General features: G+C 46.7%; 2 protein-coding genes across 4 annotated transcripts in view; both read right to left on the reverse strand.

Moving 5' to 3' along the window:
• The window catches only part of EEF2 (eukaryotic translation elongation factor 2), a 29112-nt gene extending 23883 nt beyond the window's left edge, over nt 1-5229 (reverse strand). The window contains exon 1 of the mRNA XM_081321003.1: nt 5108-5229. Coding sequence (XP_081177129.1) covers nt 5108-5110 — 3 coding nt within the window. The 5' untranslated portion in view covers nt 5111-5229. The remainder of the gene's footprint in view (nt 1-5107) is intronic.
• A 9734-nt stretch (nt 5230-14963) lies between these two features.
• Nucleotides 14964-21497, reverse strand: part of PIAS4 (protein inhibitor of activated STAT 4) — a 54013-nt gene continuing 47479 nt past the window's right edge. For 2 of the 3 annotated variants that reach the window (XM_081321134.1, XM_081321136.1), the window contains exons 10-11: nt 20618-20760; nt 14964-15967 (exon numbers count right to left, since the gene is read on the reverse strand). In XM_081321134.1, the coding sequence (XP_081177260.1) occupies nt 15765-15967; nt 20618-20760 (346 nt within the window). In that variant the 3' untranslated portion in view covers nt 14964-15764. The remainder of the gene's footprint in view (nt 15968-20617; nt 20761-21497) is intronic. The other variant, XM_081321135.1, reaches the window with a different exon arrangement.

Here is a 21497-nt window from a genome sequence, read left to right on the forward strand (position 1 = left end):
ACCCACAACGTCTGGACAGAAAGCGTTCTCCACCGATTATTGTCCTACCGGGAAATTAATCCTTAAATGTAGGATGGTGATTATGATGGTGATAATAATGATAATAATAAAGTTGAAAGGGACCTTGGAGGTCTTCTAGTCCAACCCCCTGCTCAGGCAGGAAACCCTATACCTACGTACCTACCTTTATTCCCCTTTTCCCTCCCTCCCTCCTTCCTTCTATCCATATCTATCTATCTATCTATCTTATCTGTCTATCTATATCTATCCATCCATCCATCCATCCATCCATCCGAACTAACGGAATAAGAGTTGGAAGGGACCTTGGAGGTCTTCTAGCCCAACCCCCTGCTCAGGAAGGAAACCCTATACCAGGGGTGTCATCATGTCACGTGACGTGTCGCAACGCATCGCCACTTTTTTCCCATGGCTGGCAATGGGGTGGACGTGGTTTCAACATGATGCATCCGGCCCACAGGCCGGCAGTTTGACACTCCTGCCCTATGCCACTTCAGGCAAGTGGCTGTCCAGTCTCTTCTTAAAAACTTCCAGTGTCGGAGCATTCACCGCTTCTGGAGGCAGGTTGTTCCACTGGTTAATTGTTCTCACTGTCGGAAAATACCTTAGTTCCATGTTGATTCTCTCCTTGATTAGTTTTCATCCATTGCTTCTTGTCCTGCCTTTTGGTGCTTCGGAGAACAGCCTGACACACACCCCCTTCTTTGGGGCAGCCCCTCAAATATTAGAACGCTATCCTGTCGCCTAATTCTTTTCTGTAGAATAAAAATCAATTCCCGCAACCGTTCTTCCTATGTTTTAGCCTCCAGTTCCCTATTCTTCTTCGCTGCTCTTCTCTGCACTCTTTCCAGAGTCCTATTTTCACCTGCAACGGTGGCAATAGCCATCATTTACAGCTTGCCTGCCTCCCAGGGACGGAGACCCTTTCAGCTCACACAGCCCAAAATGCTACAATGAGAACAAAATTCAGAAGGTGAGGAAGCAAAAAGCACGCAGGAGCAGACCAGACAATCCTGAGCTGGCTTAATATAGAGATGGATATAGAGATAGAGATAGATAGATATAGATAGATATAGATATATAAATATAGATATATATAGATATATATAGATATATATAGATTAGATAGATAGATAGATAGATAGATAGATAGATTAGATAGATAGATAGATAGATAGATAGACAGACAGACAGACAGACAGATATAGACAGACAGACCTTTATTGTCATTTTTTACCGTGGGCATATTGGCACACATTAAAAATGAAATTTAGTCGCTTGCTCTCAAAGTGTACACATACACGACACATATTTAAAACATACTATATACAACATATGTATACTGTAAGTAGCATATAAATATTAATCACCCTCCATCTTGAATATATAAGGGAAGGAGAAAGCTTGAGAGCATTTTAGGTTAGGTTTTTTGAACTGGTAGTGCATTACGCCAAATTACTGCTAGTCGTCGAGTCGAGTCCAAAATGTCTGTTGCCAAGGGAAACATTTTGTTAAAGTGAGTTTGACGACCTTTTCCTGCCAGTTAAGGGAATCACCGCAGATGCCCTAATAAGCAGGCATATACATAGAATGAAGGCTACTGCTAAGCTTGTAAGCCGCCCTGAGTCTTCGGAGAAGGGCGGGATATAAAATGGAATTAAAATAAAATAAATAAAATGTTAGTCAAACTCAGCTGTTGCAGCAAATCTGACTTCCCCACTGACTTTGTCAGAAGGTCGCAAAAGGGGATCACGTGAGCCCGGGACGGTGCGACCGTCGTAAGCATGAGTCAATTGCACAGGTGTCTGAATTTTGATCACCTGACTATGGGGGCTGCCACCACCCTCGTGTGAAAAACTGGTCAGAAATCACTTTTTCAGTGCCACTGTAACTTCAAACAGTCACTGGAGGAAGATTGCTTACGCAAGTTATCAGAAAAGTCAATTTATTGGATTTTTTTTTAAACCAGGGCTTTTGTTAAACTGAAATACCAATGATTAAAACAGGCAATTTGTTTAAAGAGTTTTAAGGGGGGGGGGTCTGTGAGTTCTAAGTGGTGCCAGCTTGGATGACGTCCCTTTCTCTCAGCCCTATCTACCTCACAGGGTTGTTGTTGTTGTTGTTGAGGGGAAAAACAGGAGGGAGGAACATTAGCTATGTTTGCCATGTGTTAACTGACGAACAATAAAGGCAGGATAAAAAGTTAAAAAGATTAAATAAATTCCCTGGTTTGGGGCTTTGCGAGATAAATCCTAAAAAAAATAATAATAAAAAAATAAAAAATAAACCCTAACGTGGCACCGAAATGCTTTTGTCTTCTGCAAAAGGTGGCAGGGAAGGAATTGAGGTATCTGAGGGGGGGGGGGACGCCATCCCAGATGGCTGATGTTGTTCCCCCCCCCCAAAAAAATGACCCCCACCCAGCCAGCTTCAGCCCCCTAACCCACCCAGAAATAAAGCACAACAGCCGGGCAGATTCCATTAAGGAGATGCAGATTAGGCAGAAAATATTTCCCAGGTTGACGTCAGCACTTTTTGTTTTTTTAACAACGGCACCCCTCGGAGCAGGGCACACAATACAGGTGTGCCATCCTCCCTACCACATTCCCCCCCCCCCCGTCACTTCCCATCACCAAATACGGCAAGGTTAGACAAGAGTTGGGAAACAACAACAACACAATTCTCTTCTCTAAATGCAACCCCTCCCTTTGGCTGGAGTTGGATGGCCCAAATCCTTGCTGGCTACCGGTTTGTTGTTTTGCCAACATCACACGTCCGTCCTCTCTTTCTCTCTCTCTCTCTCTCCTCCTGCGGACATCTTGATTACTTCAGCCCCTTTCGCACGTAGGTTAGGCCAGCGACTATTCAAACCCCCCCCCCAAAAGGGAGGTTTGCAAAGGAGTGAAAAGCTGAGTCATTTTAAAGAAAGAAAGAAAGAAAAAAAAAATCGCAGAATCTGAACGGCACAGCAGCAAACCAGCCACGTCCTCTCAAAAGGGTTTTGTGCAGGGGGGGGGGTTTGTTTGAAGATAAACAGGTTATCAGCAGACAATTATAGAAATTAAATTAAATAAAATAAATAAATAAATAAAATAAATCCCCCCCCCAACAGTTTTCAGGAAGCTGGTGTGTTACATCACCCCTTTATTTGTCTTCTACTGGTGGAGGAAGGGACAAAAAAAAAATCCAACTGAGTCATCCTACAATGAGGTCAGTTTATTATTATTATTATTATTATTATTATTATTATTATTATTATTATTATTATTATTATTATTATTATTATTACTATTATTACTATTAGTTATTAATTATTATTATTATTATTATTATTATTATTATTATTATTAATAATAATTATTATTATTATTATTATTATTACTATTAGTTATTATTATTATTGTTATTATTATTATTATTATTATTACCAGCCCCTGTGCAGAAATCAAAGAACAGAAGCCGGCCAAGACAAAGTATTAATCACTGACGAAGTATTAAGCATTCAGAGAGAAATAAATCCTTCCCAGAAATTAACGCAGGTAGTCCCCGACCGACAATTCGTTTAGCGACCGTTCAAAGTTACAAGGGCACTGAAAACCCGGTGACTTACGACCCGGTGTTTTGTTGTTGTTTTCCCAAGAGTTACCACCACCTGTCTGCAGCATCCCGCGATCAAAATTCAGCCGCTCGGCAACTGCTTCATACTTACGACGGGTCACAGCGTCCCAAAGGTCCCACCATGCCCTTTTCGCGACCTTCTGACAAACAAGAGCCACTGGAAAAAGCCAGATTCACTGAACCGCCGGGGTTGCCGACAGGTTTTCGACTGCCGTGATTTTACTTAGCAGCCAGTGGCAAGAAGAAAGGAAGGTCGTAAAACGGGGGGGGGGGGGGAGGGCACAAACCCACCCACCCCCCAAATTTTCACTTAAAACGTAAAAATTGGGGGGCATCGCTTGTGGTTGTTAAGTCGAGGACCGCTTGTCTAGTCAGGGAGAGGAAAAGCATTATTATTTTATTTATTGATTTATTTAAATTCCATTTATATCTCCCACCCTTCCCGCTTCGAAAATAAAGGGAAATAAAAATTTGGTCTGAAATGGTAAGAGGGTTTCCTGCCTGAGCAGGGGGTTGGACTAGAAGACCTCCAAGGTCCCTTCCAACTATTATTATTAGCCAATGCAGGGCCCCCAACAACAACAAACACACACACACACACACACACATACACACACACACAATGGGCATTTTTCATCTGGGTCTCAAGATGCTTTAACACAGAGGTCTTCAAACTCGGCCCTTTTAGGACTCGTGGACTTCAACTCCCAGAATTCCTCAGCCAGGCATGCCTGGCTGAGGAATTCTGGGAGTTGAAGTCCACGAGTCCTAAAAGGGCCGAGTTTGAAGACCCCTGCTTTAACAGCATCCACAGCAGGCATTTTTTTGGACTGGCCGATCTCCAGAGGCGCCGGACTACAACTCCCGTCATCCTCAGCACGGAGAAAAGGGCGTTTTTCACCTAGTGGGGTCTCCAGATGCTTTAATACAGGGGTCTTCAAACTTGGCCCTTTTATGACTTGTGGACTTCAACTCCCAGAATTCCTCAGCCAGCTTTGCTGGCTGAGGAATTCTGGGAGTTGAAGTCCACAAGTCATAAAAGGGCCAAGTTTGAAGACCCCTGCTTTAATAGCATCCACAGTAGGCTTTTTTTTAAAAAAAAAAACTGGCGGACTACAACTCCCGTCATCCTCAGCCCGGCCCAACTAAGGTGGAGGGGGACCCTCCAGACGGCTGTCTATATGGGATCCATAGCCCTACACGGGTCGACGTAACTCGAGAGTCGCTACGTTCACAAAGATTTTTTTTTCCCCGCCCGCTTCTCGCGTGTTCTCCTGCGTTGCTTTCCCCCCCCCTCGGGGCTCTTCCAAACCGCGGCTGTTCCAGGCCCCGGCTTTGGCCCCCTCCGGCCCCGCAGGCCTTCAACCCGAGGCCTCTATCGCTTCGTTCCAAACCCGGCCATATCCAGCGTCTTCCCTCGACCTCGGTCCCCGGGTTACCCCTCAAGTCTCCCCGGCCTCGGATGGCTCACCATGTTGGCGGATGGCTTCGGATTCTCCGCAGAGGCGGGGAAAAAAAGTAAGGAAAAAAAAGACCGGCAACAATGGCGGCGGCTCGGGATGCCCTGTCTCGTTGGCAGGGGCCGAGCGGGCGGAAGAGGACGCTGACGTCAACCGGCCGCCTTTTATTGGAGGGACGCCGGAGTGGGCGGGGAGAGCAAGAGGGAGGAGGCGCCGCCAAGCGAGGATCTCGGAGCGCACGCGCCTCATCCGGAAAGCCCCTCTGTCTCTCTTTCTCTCTCTCTCTATGGTCCGAAAGGAAGGAAAGAAGGAAAGGATGGGGAGGGAGGCTCTTAGACCTTGCGCCTGCGCAATTTCTTCTTCCCTTTTTTTTTTTAAACATTCGATCAACCCGGGAGCGTCTGCTGGCGATTCAACCACGTGGCTGACGCCCGAATGGGCAGCAGTGAATTTGAAATGGAGTGGAAAAATAATGTTTCCGTATATGATATGCCTCTGATCCTAATTGATGTCACTCCAAAAATATTATTAAAGGCGGATATTTTTAAAATTTGCGGACCCACCCGTAGGAGCCCCCGCAGAAAACTCAATTTAAATTCAGTAAAATTCAATATATTCATTTTAAATCGGGTGTTTTTCAAGCCTCTTTAAGATGAGTGGACTTCCAAGTTCCAGAATTCCCCAGCCAACACAGCACAGGGCTTGGATGCACCCTAAGATATACACAAGGGTTTTAACATAGAATTTTTAATATTTAATATTTAATTATATATATTTAATATATAATATATAATATATAAATTCAAAAAAATTAAATTAAATTAATAGGTAGAGCGTTCTCTACTGAGAGGCACATGACGTGGAGTTTGCAAATTGCTAACTAATATAATTACTCTGTATTTTAATTTGATTTATTTTCTCTTTTAAAATAATGTTCAGGTTTATTATTAGCTTTCTATGTTCCTAAACTGATAAAACAGGCTGGAGACTAGATCCAGATAAGAAAAAGTTTGTTAGTACAAATTGGGGTCTGGTTTCTGTCTTTTGTGAACTCCAAACAACCTTTCCCCCCCCCATACAATTTACGCCCCTTCTGACGTCAGACCTCATTTTAATGAACATATGTGATATAGGTAGTCCTCAACTTACAACCACAATTGAGCCCAAAATTTATGTTGATAAATAAGAAATTTGTTAAGTGAGTTTCATGTATACATGTAGATGTATGTGTGTATAGTGTGTGTGTGTGTGTGTGTGTGTGTGTGTGTGTGTTTAAGATAAGATAACCTTTGTCATTTTTTTACTGTGGGCACAACGGCACACATCAAAAATGAAATTTAGTTGCCCACTCTGTTTATATGCACATGTATGTGTATATGTGTGTGTGTGTGTGCATACACACATACATACACATACACACATACATATCTCTATAGGTATAGGTATATATGTACAGCATGTATATATATGTGTGTGTTATCTAAGTGGGCAATTTGGAAATAAATTTCCGTTTGGCTATCAGTGACAGACACAGATACAGAACTTTTAATTATACACATTAGAAAACTACAGCATTAGATTACTGTTTGACATAATTGCCATTTAAATTGAGACACATGTCATAACGTCTCACAAGGTTTGAAAATCCTTAGTAGTAGTCCCTCGGTGCCAAATCTTGGCCGGGGGGGGGGGGTTTGTCAAAAATATCCCAACGGAACTGCTTCAAAAGTTCTTGGGTGTGCGGGCGAGCATTGTCGTGAACCAACACCAAGTCAGCAGGCCCCAGCTTGTTATGGATGGCTCGGCTGAGTTTTCGTAACGTTTCACAGTAGACGTCTGAATTGATGGTCAAACCACACTCCGTTGACTTCACTAGCTGTACTCCTTTGGCATCTTCACATTTGGCGGGATTTTCTATGGCACCACTTCCGGTGTGCTGTTGGTTCACGACAATGCTCGCCCGCATACCGCTAGATGCACCCAAGAATTTTTGAAGCAGTTCCGTTGTGATGTTTTTGATCACCCGCCTCTCATAGCCCAGATTTGGCACCGAGCGACAACTAAGGAATTTCAAACCTTGTAAGACATTATGACACGTGTCTCAATTTGAATGGCAATTGTGTCCAAAAGTAACATCATATTGTAGTTTTCTAATGTGTATAATATAAGTTGGACAGGAAGGCCTGGAGGAACATTGTCCATGGGGTCGCGATGGGTCGGACACGACTTCGCAGCTAACAACAACAACATAATAAAAGTTCTGTATCTGCGAGCTTCTGTCATGGATAACCAAACGGAGGTTTATTTCCAAATTGCTCTTGTATGTGTATGGGTGATATACATACTTTCTTTTGAGCGTAGGCAACAGAATTTCATTTTTAATGTGGGCCAGTATACTCACAGTAAAAAAAATGACAAGAATGGTTATGTTATCTTATCTAACTTAGAACTAAGGAGAAACTTCCTAACAGCGAGAGAGAGCAAATTAATCAGTGGAACGACTTGCCTCCAGAAGTTGTGGGTGCTCCATAACTGGAGGTTTTCAAGAAGAGACTGGACATCCCTTTTTCACTGGAATGGGATGGGTTCCAGCATCTCTTTCTTTTACCCTTTTATCCTTTAAATTTCTGGGAGTCTACCTCTGTGAAGATCTGACCTGGAAAGTTAACACAACCCAGGTGGCTAGAAAGGCCCAACAGAGGCTTCACTTTCTTAGGATCTTGTGGAAGAACAGGGTAGAACAACGGCTAATGACCCTCTTTTACCGGTCTACTATAGAGAGCGTCCTCTCGTATGGTATTGTGGTTTGGTATGCTGGTCTGACAGCCGCGGACAGGAAAGTATTACAGAGGGTGGTGAGCACAGCACAAGACATCGTGGGCTGTCCCCTGACACCACTGGATGACATCGCCAGGGCCCGCTGCCTTGGAAGAGTGAGGAAGATTCTCAGGGATGACTCACACCCTGGACGGTATCTCTTTACTCTCCTACCATCCGGTAGGAGATATAGGAATATAGCCAGCCGTACCAACAGGCTGAAAAATAGCTTTTATCCGTGGGCTGTTAGGCTTTTAAATGGGACATAATCTTATGCAGAATTGACTTGGGAGGCCGGTGTGTGGTGTAGTTGGTTCACATAGTGTGGTGGGATGGAGGGTTTGTTGTCACTGTGTGTTGGGGGGAGAGAGCACGGGGGAGGCTCAGCTAATCTCAATGTACACATGTTGTACTTTGACAATAAAGGTTTATTATTACCCCCCAAGGTCACTTCCACATGCCATTATAGACACAAACAAGAGTTCAATTTAAAGATAACATGCAGCTTTCGATAGAGGATGTCAGCAAAATGGTGTCTTTTCAGAATGGCTGAACTTGATCATTTTAGGACATGGGTGTCAAACCTGCCACGCCACATAAACGTGTCGCGACTTTTTTTGTATTACCGGACCTGGAGTGGCGCAGCCACAGTATGATGCAACCGGCCCACAGGCCGGCGGCTTGACACCCCACGTGTCAGAGAACCATGTTAGTCTGTGGCAGCAAGCAGAAACCAGGAAGAATCCGGTGGCACCATTTCCATTACACCAATTTTGTTAAAAGGATGACGTTACAGACCATTTTATATATATATATATATATATATATATATATATATATATATATATATATATATATATATATATATATATATATATATATATATATATATATATATATATATATATATATATATATATATATATATATATATATATATATATATATTCTTTGAATAGGAAATGGTGTTACCAGACTCCTTATTTTAGGAATTAAAAAGTATGAAAACATCTGAATTGAAGGGACTGATTTGGGACCAGGTACCTCACCCTGGATTTTCAAGGTTTTGTTGTGACTCAGGGCCAGCCTGTGGGTCCGACAGCCGGCTCCGATGTATCGGATGACTCTGAGGGGGAGGAGGGAAACGAACCGGCTGATGATGGTTTGGAGGCTTTGCAGAGTCCTCAGCCGGGGACCTCTTCTCAGCTGCGTGAGCCCGAGAGTGCGGAGGAAGATGACCCACAGCTGGCCCTGTTCAAGGACGCCCGACGCAGGAGGCAGTCGAGCAGGAACAAACAAAGAAAGGCTCCAGGACTCCTCGGGAGGAGGCACAGGGAGACCACGCCCTGAGCTCTCTATAAAAGGAGTGTTTGGGGAGGGGCTGGTTGCTGAAAGCAACTCTTCCGCTTGAGAAGACAAGCTCTAGTGTTTTTGTTAACTGCGTAATAAATCTTGGCGGATGCCTTTTAGCCTTGGACGCTCTCCAGTCTCTTCTTTCTAAAAAGGGGTTTGCCTTTACAAGGCCAGAAGAGGGCTGACTCAGAACAGGTTTGTATTTGTTTGTTGTTGTTGTTGTTAATTGTGAAGCCGTGTCCGACCCATCGCGACCCCATGGACTACGTTCCTCCAGGCCTTCCTGTCCTCTACCATCTTCTGGAGTCCCTTTAAGCTCACGCCTCCTGCTTCAGTGACTCCATCCAGCCACCTCATTCTCTGTCGTACCCTTCTTCTCTTGCCCTCCATCTTTCCCAGCATGAGGCTCTTCTCCAGTGAGTCCTTCCTTCTCATGAGGTGGCCAAAGGATTTGAGTTTTAGCTTCAGGATCTGGCCTTCTAAAGAGCAGTCAGGGTTGATCTCCTCTAGGACCGACCGGTTTGATCGCCTGGCAGTCCAAGGGACTCGCAGGAGTCTTCTCCAGCACCAGAGTTCAAAGGCCTCCATTCTTTGGCGCTCAGCCTTTCTTATGGTCCAACTTTCACTGCCATACATTGCAACTGGGAAGACCATAGCCTTGACTATACACACTTTTGTTGACAGGGTGATGTCTCTGCTTTTTAGTGTGCTGTCTAGATTTGCCATGGCTTTCCTCCCCAGGAGCAAGCGTCTTTTAATTTCTTGGCTGCAGTCCCCGTCTGCGGTGATCTTGGAGCCCAGGAAAATAAAATCTGTCACTGCCTCCATTTCTTCCCCATCTATTTGCCAGGAATTGAGAGGGCCAGATGCCACGATCTTGGTTTTCTTAATGTTTACTTTCAATTATGTCCTATAGCATGCCTTATTTTAATGGCAGTGCTTCTGACATGAATAAAAAAGCCAAGAACGGGTAGTCGTCAAATTCAAGAGTTCGTTTAGTGACCGCTCAAAGTTGCAACGGCACTGAAATGTGATTTATGACCGTTTTTCACACTTACGACGGTTGCAGCATCCCTGTGGTTATATGATTGACATTTGGATGCTTGGCAACTGATTCACTTTTATTTTCAATTACTGTGTCCCATGAGGAGTTATTAACGTAACAACTGCAGCGATTCACTTAACGGCAGTGGCAAGAAAGGTGGTAAGATGAAGCCAAATTCACTTAACAAATGTCTCACTTAACAACGAAAAAATTTGGGCTCAATTGTGGTCGTTAAGTCAAGGACTACCTGTCCCTGTTATTTCATCTAATGCCAGATAACGTGGGATCGTTTTCTATATACGTAGTCCTCGACCTACAAACGTTTGGGCTCAACTGAGGTTGTAACTAGAGGACTATCTGTAGAATCTTCATTTCCAAAGCAGGAGTAGCCAACAGCCCAGAAGACCAACTCAGGATCCAAAAAGATCTTGACAAACTTTGAACAACGGGCCCTATCCAACAAAGTGAGTTTCAACGTGGAGAAAAGCAAAGTCTTACACTTAGGCAGGAAAAACCAAAGGAACAAATTACAGATTAGGGGTAGACCTGGCTGAAAAACAGCAACTGTTGAGAGGGACCTTGGAGTCCTAGTGGACGATCACTTGACTATGAGCCAGCCGTGTGCAGCGGCAGCCAAAAAAGCTAATACAATCCTGGGTTGTATAGAGAGGCATAGAATCAAGACCACGCAAAGTATTAGTACCGCTTTATAAAGCCCTAGTAAGGCCACACCTGGAATACTGCAGCCAATTTTGGTCACTGTATCACAAAAAAGATGTTGAGAGTTTGGAAAAAGGCCTGGAGACTAAAACATACGAATAACGGCTGCAGGACTTGGGTTAAAGGTAAAGGTTCCCCCGCACATGCGTGCTTGTCGTTTCCGACTCTAGGGGCCGGTGCTCATCTCCGTTTCAAAGCCGAAGAGCCAGCGCTTGTCCGAGGACGTCTCCGTGGTCATGTGGCCGGCATGACTAGACGCCAAAGGCGCACAGAACGCTGTTACCTTCCCACCAGAGTGGTCCCTATTTTTCTACTTGCATTTTTACCTGCTTTCGAACTGCTAGGTTGGCAGAAGCTGGGACGAGTAACAGGCGCTCACTCTGCTACGCGGCACTCGGGATTCGACCCGCCAAACTGCCGACCTTCTGATCGACAGGCTCAGCGTCCTAACCCACTGAGCCACCGCGTCCCTTATGGACTTGGGTTAGGCTAGTCTAAAGACAAGAAATAGGGGAGACATGATAGCAGTGTTCCAGTATTTGAGGGGCTGCCACAAAGAAGAGGGGGGGGGTCACGTTATTCACCAGAGCACCAGAGGGCAGGACAAGAAACAATGGTTGGAAATTGATCAAGGAGAGAAGCAACCTGGAATTAAGGAGAAACTTCTTGACAGTGAGGAGAGTTAACCAGTGGAACAGCTTGCCTCCATCACTGGAGATTTTTAAGAAGAGGCTAGACGGTCCTTGTCTTGTGATGGTATAGGTTCTCCGGCTTGAGCAGGGGCTGGACTAGAAGACCTCCACGGTCCCTTTCAGCTCTATTCTCTATATCCCTGAGTCGCACAAGTCCCCCCTGAACCACCTGGCTATCCCCTCCAGAAACCGGGACTCCCAACGGTGCTTGAATCCCACCGAACCCCAAACCCAAACCTTGCATTTTGCACACCAGGGAAAAACGCGAAGCTAAATTGAAATATTTCCTTTTATTTATTTAACAAACACTATCATCTTGAATTCTGAAGAATGTGTGTTGAAAGAAAGAAAAAAGTCCTTTGCTTTACAAACAAAAAAAAAAAAAGAAAGAAAGAAAGGAAAGGAGGGGGGGGGATAACGAGAAGAAGCTGAAGGAAGAAGGGAGAGTAAGTTTTTTTTAAAAAAAAAAATAAACGATCAACAACGTATGTACAGACTGAAAAACTTGCTGAGTTAATGAGGGAAAGAGAGAAAAATAAAACAGGAAAAAAAGGGGGGGGGAAAGAAATCGAGTTCAGAGGGAGAAACCATAAGGGAAGAAGTTTAACGCACAATTAAATTATAATACAAATACCGAGAGAAGAAAATTCCTACGTCTACTTGGTGGCCGTAGAAGCAAGATTGCAATCTATACAAGAAAAGTTCAGTTCGGGCCCTTTCCCCCCCCCCCCCCGGGGCCCGAACAACAACAGTGTGTGTGATGCGTTGTTTTTAAAACATAGCAAACATATTGCTTTAACTTTTGAGATGTTTTGACTGTAAAAATATTAGCTGGTGGGAGCCGGGGAAGGAAAGGCAACGGGGCAATGGGAAGGGACAGAAAGGTCCAAGAAAGAATTGGCTCCCCACCTTTCCTTCATCAGTCTTCCTCATCTGGACTTTGGGAGGAAGGAAGGAAGGAAGGAAGGAAGGAAGGAAGGAAGGAAGGAAGGAAGGAAGGAAGGAAGGAAGGAAGGAAGGAAGGAAGGAAGGAAGGAAGGAAGGAAAAAAGGGTGGGAGGGAGGGAAAGGAAGGGGTCTTTAGCAGGGGTCTTCAAACTTGGCCCTTTTATGACTTGTGGACTTCAACTCCCAGAATTCCTCAGCCAGGCATGCTGGCTGAGGAATTCTGGGAGTTGAAGTCCACGAGTCATAAAAGGGCCGAGTTTGAAGACCTCTGGTCTATAGCAAGGGTGGGGAACCTTGGCTCCTTTATGACTGGTGGACTTCAACTCCCAGAATTCCTCAGCCAGCTACGCTGGCTGAGGAATTCTGGGAGTTGAAGTCCACAAGTCATAAAAGGGCCAAGTTTGAAGACCCCTGGTCTTTAGGCTAGGTGCTGCATATCCCAGGGCTCTTTTAAGATTTCTTCAGGGGGATTAACTCAACTGGGGAGGGGGGGGGAGACAGCCCAAGGCAGGGGGGAGGGGGAGGAAGGAAGACCTTGCAAGCTGTCCTCTCTCCATCTTCACCCCCCCCAGCCCCGTTAAGAACATGCTTTTTTTTTTTTAAAAAAAAAATGACACATTTCTCCTACCAAAATGCATCTCGGGGAAAGGGGGGGGGGAATTAAAACCAAGTGAGACAATACACGTTTTTCCCCAGGAGGAAGAGGAGGAGACAGCCCCCCCACACACACACACGAAGGAAGGGGGAGAAGGTCGACAACGAATAAAAAAAAACCACGAAGCCCCCCCTCCCCCGGTCCAGAACCCATTGCAGCTGGACAGGAGAGAGAGAGAGAGAGAGACAGACAGACAGACAAAAGTGCTGCATCCTGTAAAACTGGACCGCCAGACACACAAACAACCCAACTGCACAAAAAGGTGAGGGGGGGGGAGGGAACAGAGGCCAGACCCAAATCATTGCCCGATTCAGTTTTGCAGAGGAAGCAAGTTGTGCCCACCCCCAGCCCCCCCACCCCACCCCTCGGCCATCCTCTACGTCGTCCCTCTGCTTTGGCCATCTGCCATCCTGGCCACACACACACACACACACACACACACACACACACACCCGCCTTTTGCTAGAGGAGTAAACGGGGGGGGGGCAGCCTTTGTTCGAGGGAGGGGGGACAATCCACGGGGTAAGCCACCAGGCCAAGAGGAGGAGGAGGAGGAGGAGGAGGAGGAGGAGGAGGAGGAAGAGAAGGGAAAGGGGGGGGACGTCTCCAGGGGTGCACAAATACACCAGGGGACACAGACGGACGGACGGACGGACAGACAGACACACACACACACAGACACACACACACACACACGCACGCACAAACGCACGCAGGTTGAGACACAGGAGGATGGAGGCAGCTGGAAGTCCAGAGGCAATTTTTAAAACAAAACAAGGCAACACAAAAGACAGTCACTGGCATGCCGCCCCCCTCCCCACTCTGCCGCCCCCCCAAGCTCGGCTCTGCAGCGTGTGTGTGTGTGTGTGTGTGTGTGTGGTTTTTTTTTTCCTTCCTGTGACTGACCTACACCTGAATTTTTTTATTTCTATTTATTTTTTTTTTAAAACCGAGGTAGTTGGCTAGAAACCAAGGAGAGAAAAAAGAGAGAGAGAGAGAGAGAAAGAGAGAGAGAGAGAAAGAGAGAAAGAGAGAGATCTTCCTATCTGGCATTTCTGTCCCAAAGGCCCACCTCGCCTCTCCCGTCGTCTGCCCTTGTGTCATCTCTTCCAAAACATACCAAGTTATTGCACTTCCAAAACAAAAGAAAACAAAACAAACCCCCCCACCTCCCGATGATAACAGATTTGTGCCCTCGTTCGGCAACGCACCCGTGTCCCCCCCATTCCCCCCCCCGCAGAACCCGGTTTCCGTCCGCTCTCCTCCTGCCCCTTTCCACCCACCCCCTTAATGGCTTCTGTTTCAACTTTTAAAATTTAAAAACAAATAAACGGGGGGGGGGGAAACCTCGTCGCTATGCTAGAATTCTACAAAAGTTTTCGTTCAAGAGGCTTAAAAACGAATTGCGATATTTTTTTTTTCTTCTTCTTCTTCTTTACATGAGGTTCTCGCCGGGGTAGGGGGGTGGGGGGCAGGGGAGGGGGGGGAAAAAGGGGGACCGTCCGAGATGACTCTCGACGTGGAAGCATCATCCGTGGCAGTTTCCCCCACCCGCCCACCCACCGCCCCCTCCTGTCTTTCCGTTTCCTTTCGGTTCCTCCCACCCCCACCCCGACCCCGACCCCCCCACCCCGTTACCTTCCATCCCCACGGGGATCAGAAAACCCGGGTCTCTGGCTGGTTTTTCAAAAACCTTTCCAAGCTGAGTAAGGATGAGAAAAAAAGAAAAAAAAAAGCGACACCGCCCCCCCCATCCACCATGTCCAGTGGGGCGTGGGGGGGTTTTGGGGAGAGAGAGCAAAAAGAGAAAGAGAGAGAGAGATCAGGAATGGTTGTCGAACAAGGCCGACACGGAACAAAACAAACGAACAAACCAACCAACCAAAACGTGACTTTGGACACCCGTGAAAAAGTCCTGGCAACTGGCAGGTAGCGGAATCAGTTCTCGCCAGCCGGTGGCAGGATGAACCACAAAGCAAGGTTCGGTGGGGAGGACAACGGGCGGGCGCTCGGGAAGAGCAGAGAGTCAGTGGCAATTCCCAAGGGGCTGCGTGCAGGACAGGCGCGCCCCCCCACCCCACCCCACCCCACCCCGGCCACGTCCAAAGGCGGTTTCAAAAGCTGAGCTGAAGGCGGAGAGACGAAAAGACGTTAAGTTGCGAGGTGGTGGTGGTGGTGGGAGGGGTCTTTCGGCCATGCATCAGCGCTCATCCAGATGTTTTGTTTTGCTTTTCAATAAAATGAAGTTGGGTTTTTTTCTTCTTAACTTGGAATAATCGGGAAGTCAAAGGATGATCTGGAGGAGGACAAGATGGAGGGTTGGGTGGGCGGGCAGGCGGGTGGGGATAAGATACCCCCCCCCAGCCCCGTCCCGTTATCTGAGTAAGCACCGAGGAATTCAAGCTTTGCCACGTGGAGGTGATGCAGCGGCGCCGGCGGTCAGCAGGCGGAGGCGAGGCCGTTCTTGTAGAGGCGAGGCACTTTCCTCTTGGGTCCCCCACCGTTCTCGTCTTCCTCCTCCTCCTCTTCCTCCTCTTCCGAGGACGAGCTGTCCAGTGTCAGATCCACCACGTCGGCCGGGATCTTACCGTTCTCCAGGCTGGGGGCGGGAGGTGGCGCCCCGTTGACGTCGGATGTGCCCCCTGGCAAAGGTGCGAGAAGAAAGCAAAGGTTCACACAGGCAGTCCTCGACTTACAGCCCTTTCGCTCAGGGACCGTTCACTCTGACACAAGTGACTCGTGACCCTTTTTTTTCCCCACACTTCACGACCGCTGCAGCCATCACCGTGGTCAGGTGAACAACATTCAGACCCTCGGCCACTGGCTTGTGTTTTATGATGGTCGCAGCGTCCCTGGTGTGTGTGGTGTGTGTGTGGTGTGTGTTTGTGTGTGTGTGTGTGTGTGACAAGCAGAGTCAGTGGGGGAAGCCAGATTCACTTAATAACCGTATTACTAACTTAATAAATGAACAACTGGGGCAAGCAAGATCGTAAAATGGGGCAAAATTAACTTTAACAAATGTTTCACTTAGCGACAGAAATTTTGGGCTCAACTGTGGTTGTACATTGAGGATGACCTTGGCCACTTTAAGATGGCTGGACTTCAACTCCCAGAATTCCCCAGCTACCAGCTGAGGAATTCTGGGAGTTGAATTCCAGCCATCTGAAGACCATGGCTGGCTGAGGAATTCTGGGAGCTGAAGTCCAGCCATCCGAAGACCATGGCTGGCTGAGGAATTCTGGGAGCTGAAGTCCAGCCATCCGAAGACCATGGCTGGCTGAGGAATTCTGGGAGCTGAAGTCCAGCCATCCGAAGACCATGGCTGGCTGAGGAATTCTGGGAGTTGAATTCCAGCCATCTGAAGACCATGGCTGGCTGAGGAATTCTGGGAGCTGAAGTCCAGCCATCCGAAGACCATGGCTGGCTGAGGAATTCTGGGAGCTGAAGTCCAGCCATCTGAAGACCATGGCTGGCTGAGGAATTCTGGGAGCTGAAGTCCAGCCATCCAAAGACCATGGTTGGCTGAGGAATTCTGGGAGTTGAAGTCCACCGATCTTAAACTGGCCAAGGTTGAGAAACACTGGCTTACACGCCAGTGTGAAAGAGACCGATCCATTACACGCATTCTTCAAAAACAACACACTAGCCTGACACTGTAACCGACAAACCTTGGAGGGATGAGTTCACACAACCACCTGCCTGGCTTAGCGTGATGTCTGATGACACCCAAAGGCGGTTCTCCTCAAATGGTTTAAATCTGATTTAAATCACGGCTCAGGTTTTTCCCCCCCCACAAAACTATGGGATGGCCCTGTTGCTGTTCGTTGCTTCCACGCTTCTGTAAAGTCTCTATCTCGGTTTCTCTTCCCCCCCCCCCCAAAAAAAAAAGTGTTTCGGACAATCCTTGAGAGGGCGGGCAGCATAACATGCAGACTAGAACCTAGAAGAAGACTTACTTAGTGGCCTTTCCTGACTCGTTACCTGTCCACAACATTACAACTTGAGTTTGCTCTTATTTCGGCTTGCTAAGTGAAATCTCGCTTTTAGTGACCTCTAAAGATCCAAGGGACGCGGTGGCTCAGTGGGTTAGGACGCTGAGCTTGTCGATCGGAAGGTCGGCAGTTTGGCGGGTCGAATCCCAAGTGCCGCGTAGCAGAGTGAGCGCCTGTTACTCGTCCCAGCTTCTGCCAACCTAGCAGTTCGAAAGCATGTAAAAATGCAAGTAGAAAAATAGGGACCACTCCGGTGGGAAGGTAACAGCGTTCCGTGCGCCTTTGGCGTCTAGTCGTGCCGGCCACATGACCACGGAGACGTCCTCGGACAAGCGCTGGCTCTTTGGCTTTGAAACGGAGATGAGCACCGGCCCCTAGAGTCGGAAACGACTAGCACGCATGTGCGGGGGAACCTTTACCTTTACCTTTTAAAGATCCAATGGAAAAGAGGAAAAGGTAGCAAGAACTCCAAAAGTGTTTTTTTTCCTCGAGTCAAGAAGCAACGGATGGAAACTCATCAAGGAGAGAAGCAACCTGGAACTAAGGAGAAACTTCCTGACAGTTAGAACAATTAACCAGTGGAACGACCTGCCTCCAGAAGTTGTGAATGCTCCAACACTGGAGGTTTTTAAGAAGAGACTGGACAGCCATTTGCCTGAAATGGTGGAGGGTTTCCGGCCTGAGCAGGGGGTTGGACTAGATGACCTCCAAGGTCCCTTCCAACTATGTATTATTATTATTACTATTATTACTATTACTATTACTACTACTATTATTATTATTATTATTATTATTATTATTATTATTATTATTATTATTATTATTATTATTATTGGACTTCCTTCAGGGTGTTGTGGAAACTCTCTGGAGTGGAAGTAAAAATGGGACACAGGTCCCAATTTTACCTGCTTGGAGAAACATCCTTAAATTACCACTATTCGTGGATTAAGAAAGACAGTGACACCCAAACTGAAGCCCTTAATTTAATTTAAGCCATCTCATCCCCAGGTCTCTGTGAAGTTCTCCCAACCAGAAACACAACCAAGAACTCTGAAACCTCTTCCTCATCTCAGCTTGAAGTACAATGGAAGTCATCCATCCATCCATCCTTCCACCCATCCCTTCCTGTCCCTTCATCCATCTATCCATCCACCCACCCACCCATCCATATTCATCCATCCATCATCCATCCATCCATCCATATTTATCCATCCTCCATCCATCCATCCTTCCACCCATCCCTTCCTCTGTCCTTTCATCCATCTATCCATCCATCCCTTCCTTCCTTCCTGTCCCTTCTTCCATCCATCCCTCCTTACACCCATTCCTTCCTGTCCCTCCATCCCTCCATCCACCCATCACTTCCTCTCTCCCTTCATCCATCATCCATCCACCCACCCACCCATCCATATTCATCCATCATCCATCCATCCATCCATCCATCCATATTTATCCATCCTCCATCCATCCATCCATATTTATCCATCCATCCATCCATCCATCCATCCATCCATCCATCCATCCATCCATCCATCACTTCTTCTGCATATAGAATAAAAGAGTTGGAAGGGACCTTGGAGGTCTTCTAGTCCAACCCCCTGCTCAAGCAGGCAACCCTACACCACTTCAGACGGTGACTGTCCAGTGTCTTCTTAAAAACCTCTGGTGATGGAGCACCCACAACTTCTGGAGGCAAGCCGTTCCTCTGATTAATTGTTCAATAATTGTTAGAAGATAGGTGCAAATGTCCATGGTACCAAGGAAGACATAGTGTCAAGCTTGAAGTGCGTACACTATATTGCCACCCTTACTGCTTCTTAGCTTGCCAACACACTAAGGAGGAGGGGAGGAGAAAAATGGAATGTATACTCCAGAAAACAAGAAATCCAACCATGTGAACCAAGGACGTTTCAGCAGGTCTTTACCAACCCACAAAGACACTTTCTCATAACAAGCTTTTGACACTTGGTGGGGTAATGCACTAACACGGGGAGGGAGAATTGTATGTTTTGATTATAGCAGGAATAACCAGAGCTTGGTTGAGATTGTTTGTGGGAACCTTGACGCATAGGTTTGGACAATACCACACAAGTTGGAACCAACTAGGGGAGATGACTTTGGAGGTCCTTTGGCGTCCCAGGTGTTGTGATTCAGTGTCAGCCTGTGCTCCCAAGCAGCTGAGTCTGAGGAATCTGAGGAGGAGGAGGAGGAGGGGTTTGGAGAGCCTTTGGTGTCAGAGGGAGGCTCTGATGCACTGCAGGACTCTCAGCCTGGCCCCTCCAATCATGTTCCTCACGAGGCTTAGCTGTGTGAGTACGAGGTGTCAGACTCAGAGGAGTCACAGCTAAATCTGTTCAGAGACGCTAGGAGCAGAAGGCAATCCAGCAGAGCAGAGCAGAGCAGAGCAGAGCAGAGCAAATCAAGGAGGCAACTCAGTGAGAGGAGGAGAAGGCAGTGAGAAGCCACGCCTTGGGACAGATTACTTATGGATTACTTATGGGAGCACCTGCTGCTGGCGTCAACTTCCCTTCGTCCTGTGCGCTCCCACAGAGAGGGCCTTCTCAGGGTGCCGTCGGTCAGAGAGTGCCGGCTGGTGGCCCCCAGGGGGAGAGCATTCTCTGTGGGCGCGCCAGCCCTTTGGAATCAAGTGCCTGTTGAGCTCCGGATGGCTCCCGACCTTCGCTCTTTCCGCTGTGACCTGAAAACCTGCTTATTTGAACAGGCCGGCCTGGACTAAGGGTTTGGGGTATTTTAAACTATTTATTGTTAGGGCTAAATTAATTTAATTTTACTTTTAACTTTTGTACGTTGTATTTTAACTGCCCTGTACACCGCCCTGAGTCCTTCGGGAGAAGGGCGGTATAGAAATTCTAATAATAATAATAATAATAATAATAATAATAATAATAATAATAATAATAATAATAATAATAATAATAATAATAATAATAATAATAATAATAATATAAAAAGGGGAAGGTGTGGGCGGGGCTGGTTGCTGAAGGCAACCGTTCTGAGACATTCAAAGAGAATCCTGGTCTGTTCTTGCTAATCTGTTTGAATCTTTTGTTTGTTGTTGGACTCTTGTTGGATGTTTTGAATTCTGCTGCTTTTTTGTTTGAAAGACTTGGATCATTTTTGAACTGTAAATAAATTTGGGTTGGGTTTTTCCCATCCTATTAATTTGTCAAAAGGAAAAAAAGGGGTTGTCCCTGTCACACAAACAGGGCCGGTCGTAGGCTGGAACAGAACACCAAGTTTGTGTAGAGTCCACAACCACCATGACTTTTTTAGACCTACCTGTGGATCCGCCCACGACGAGTATCGGACACTGGGGGCTGTAGCTCCTCTCCTTCTCGGCTTTGATTGGGCGCCAGGAGCCATCCACCAAATATTCAATCTCATCTGCGTCCTCACATTCTTTTAAGATCTTCGACAGGAGCCTATAGGGGGACGGAGAACCCAGCTGGTGATTTCAGATTCCGGAAACTCCAGGGCCGTGTTCTGCCTTCCCAGGAATGGCTTCCATCTCAGAGGGGGTGTTTCAGGAAATGGTCACGGCAGAGAGATCACCAACCCCAGGCTCACCAGATACCAGGGCATCCGATTCCCGCTCCAACCAAAACCGGGAGCCAACTTAATTTTAATTAGCAGTCACAATTTAAAATTCCTGCAGAGGAATCCTAAAGATCTTGGGAGAATGTCAAGGGACAGATCATCCAAGTTTTGTGAGATGTGGCAATTCTCTAAGGCACCAGTCCCCAACCTTTCTGGCTCCAGGGACCGGTTTCGGAAGAAAAATGTTCTTCCATGGACCATGGGAAGGAGAATGGTTTTCCGTGTGCAACCTAGCTCCTGTGCATGCGTAGCTGAAGCTTCATTCACTAACAGACCGCTTGCATGGACCAATTCCTTACAGTCCACAGACTGGAGGTTGAGGACCCCCCTGCTCTAGGTGGGTTTTTTTTGGAAGGGAAAATAGCCAGAAAGGACTTTGAACCACTCTATTACACCATTTATGAAGATTCTGTCTCCTCACAAAAGAGGTGATCCTAAAGTGGGTCGGGAAGACGCGTGGCTTGCTGTGGGAATGTTGGTGGGAATGTTCTTGATGGTTCCTGGGCTGTTGTTTGTGGTTTAATGTCTGAGTTGGTGGTTATCAATTCCTGGTAAACAATAC

This window comes from Vipera berus (genome assembly GCF_964194415.1).
Source record: "Vipera berus genome assembly, chromosome: 1".
Lineage (NCBI taxonomy): Eukaryota > Metazoa > Chordata > Lepidosauria > Squamata > Viperidae > Vipera > Vipera berus.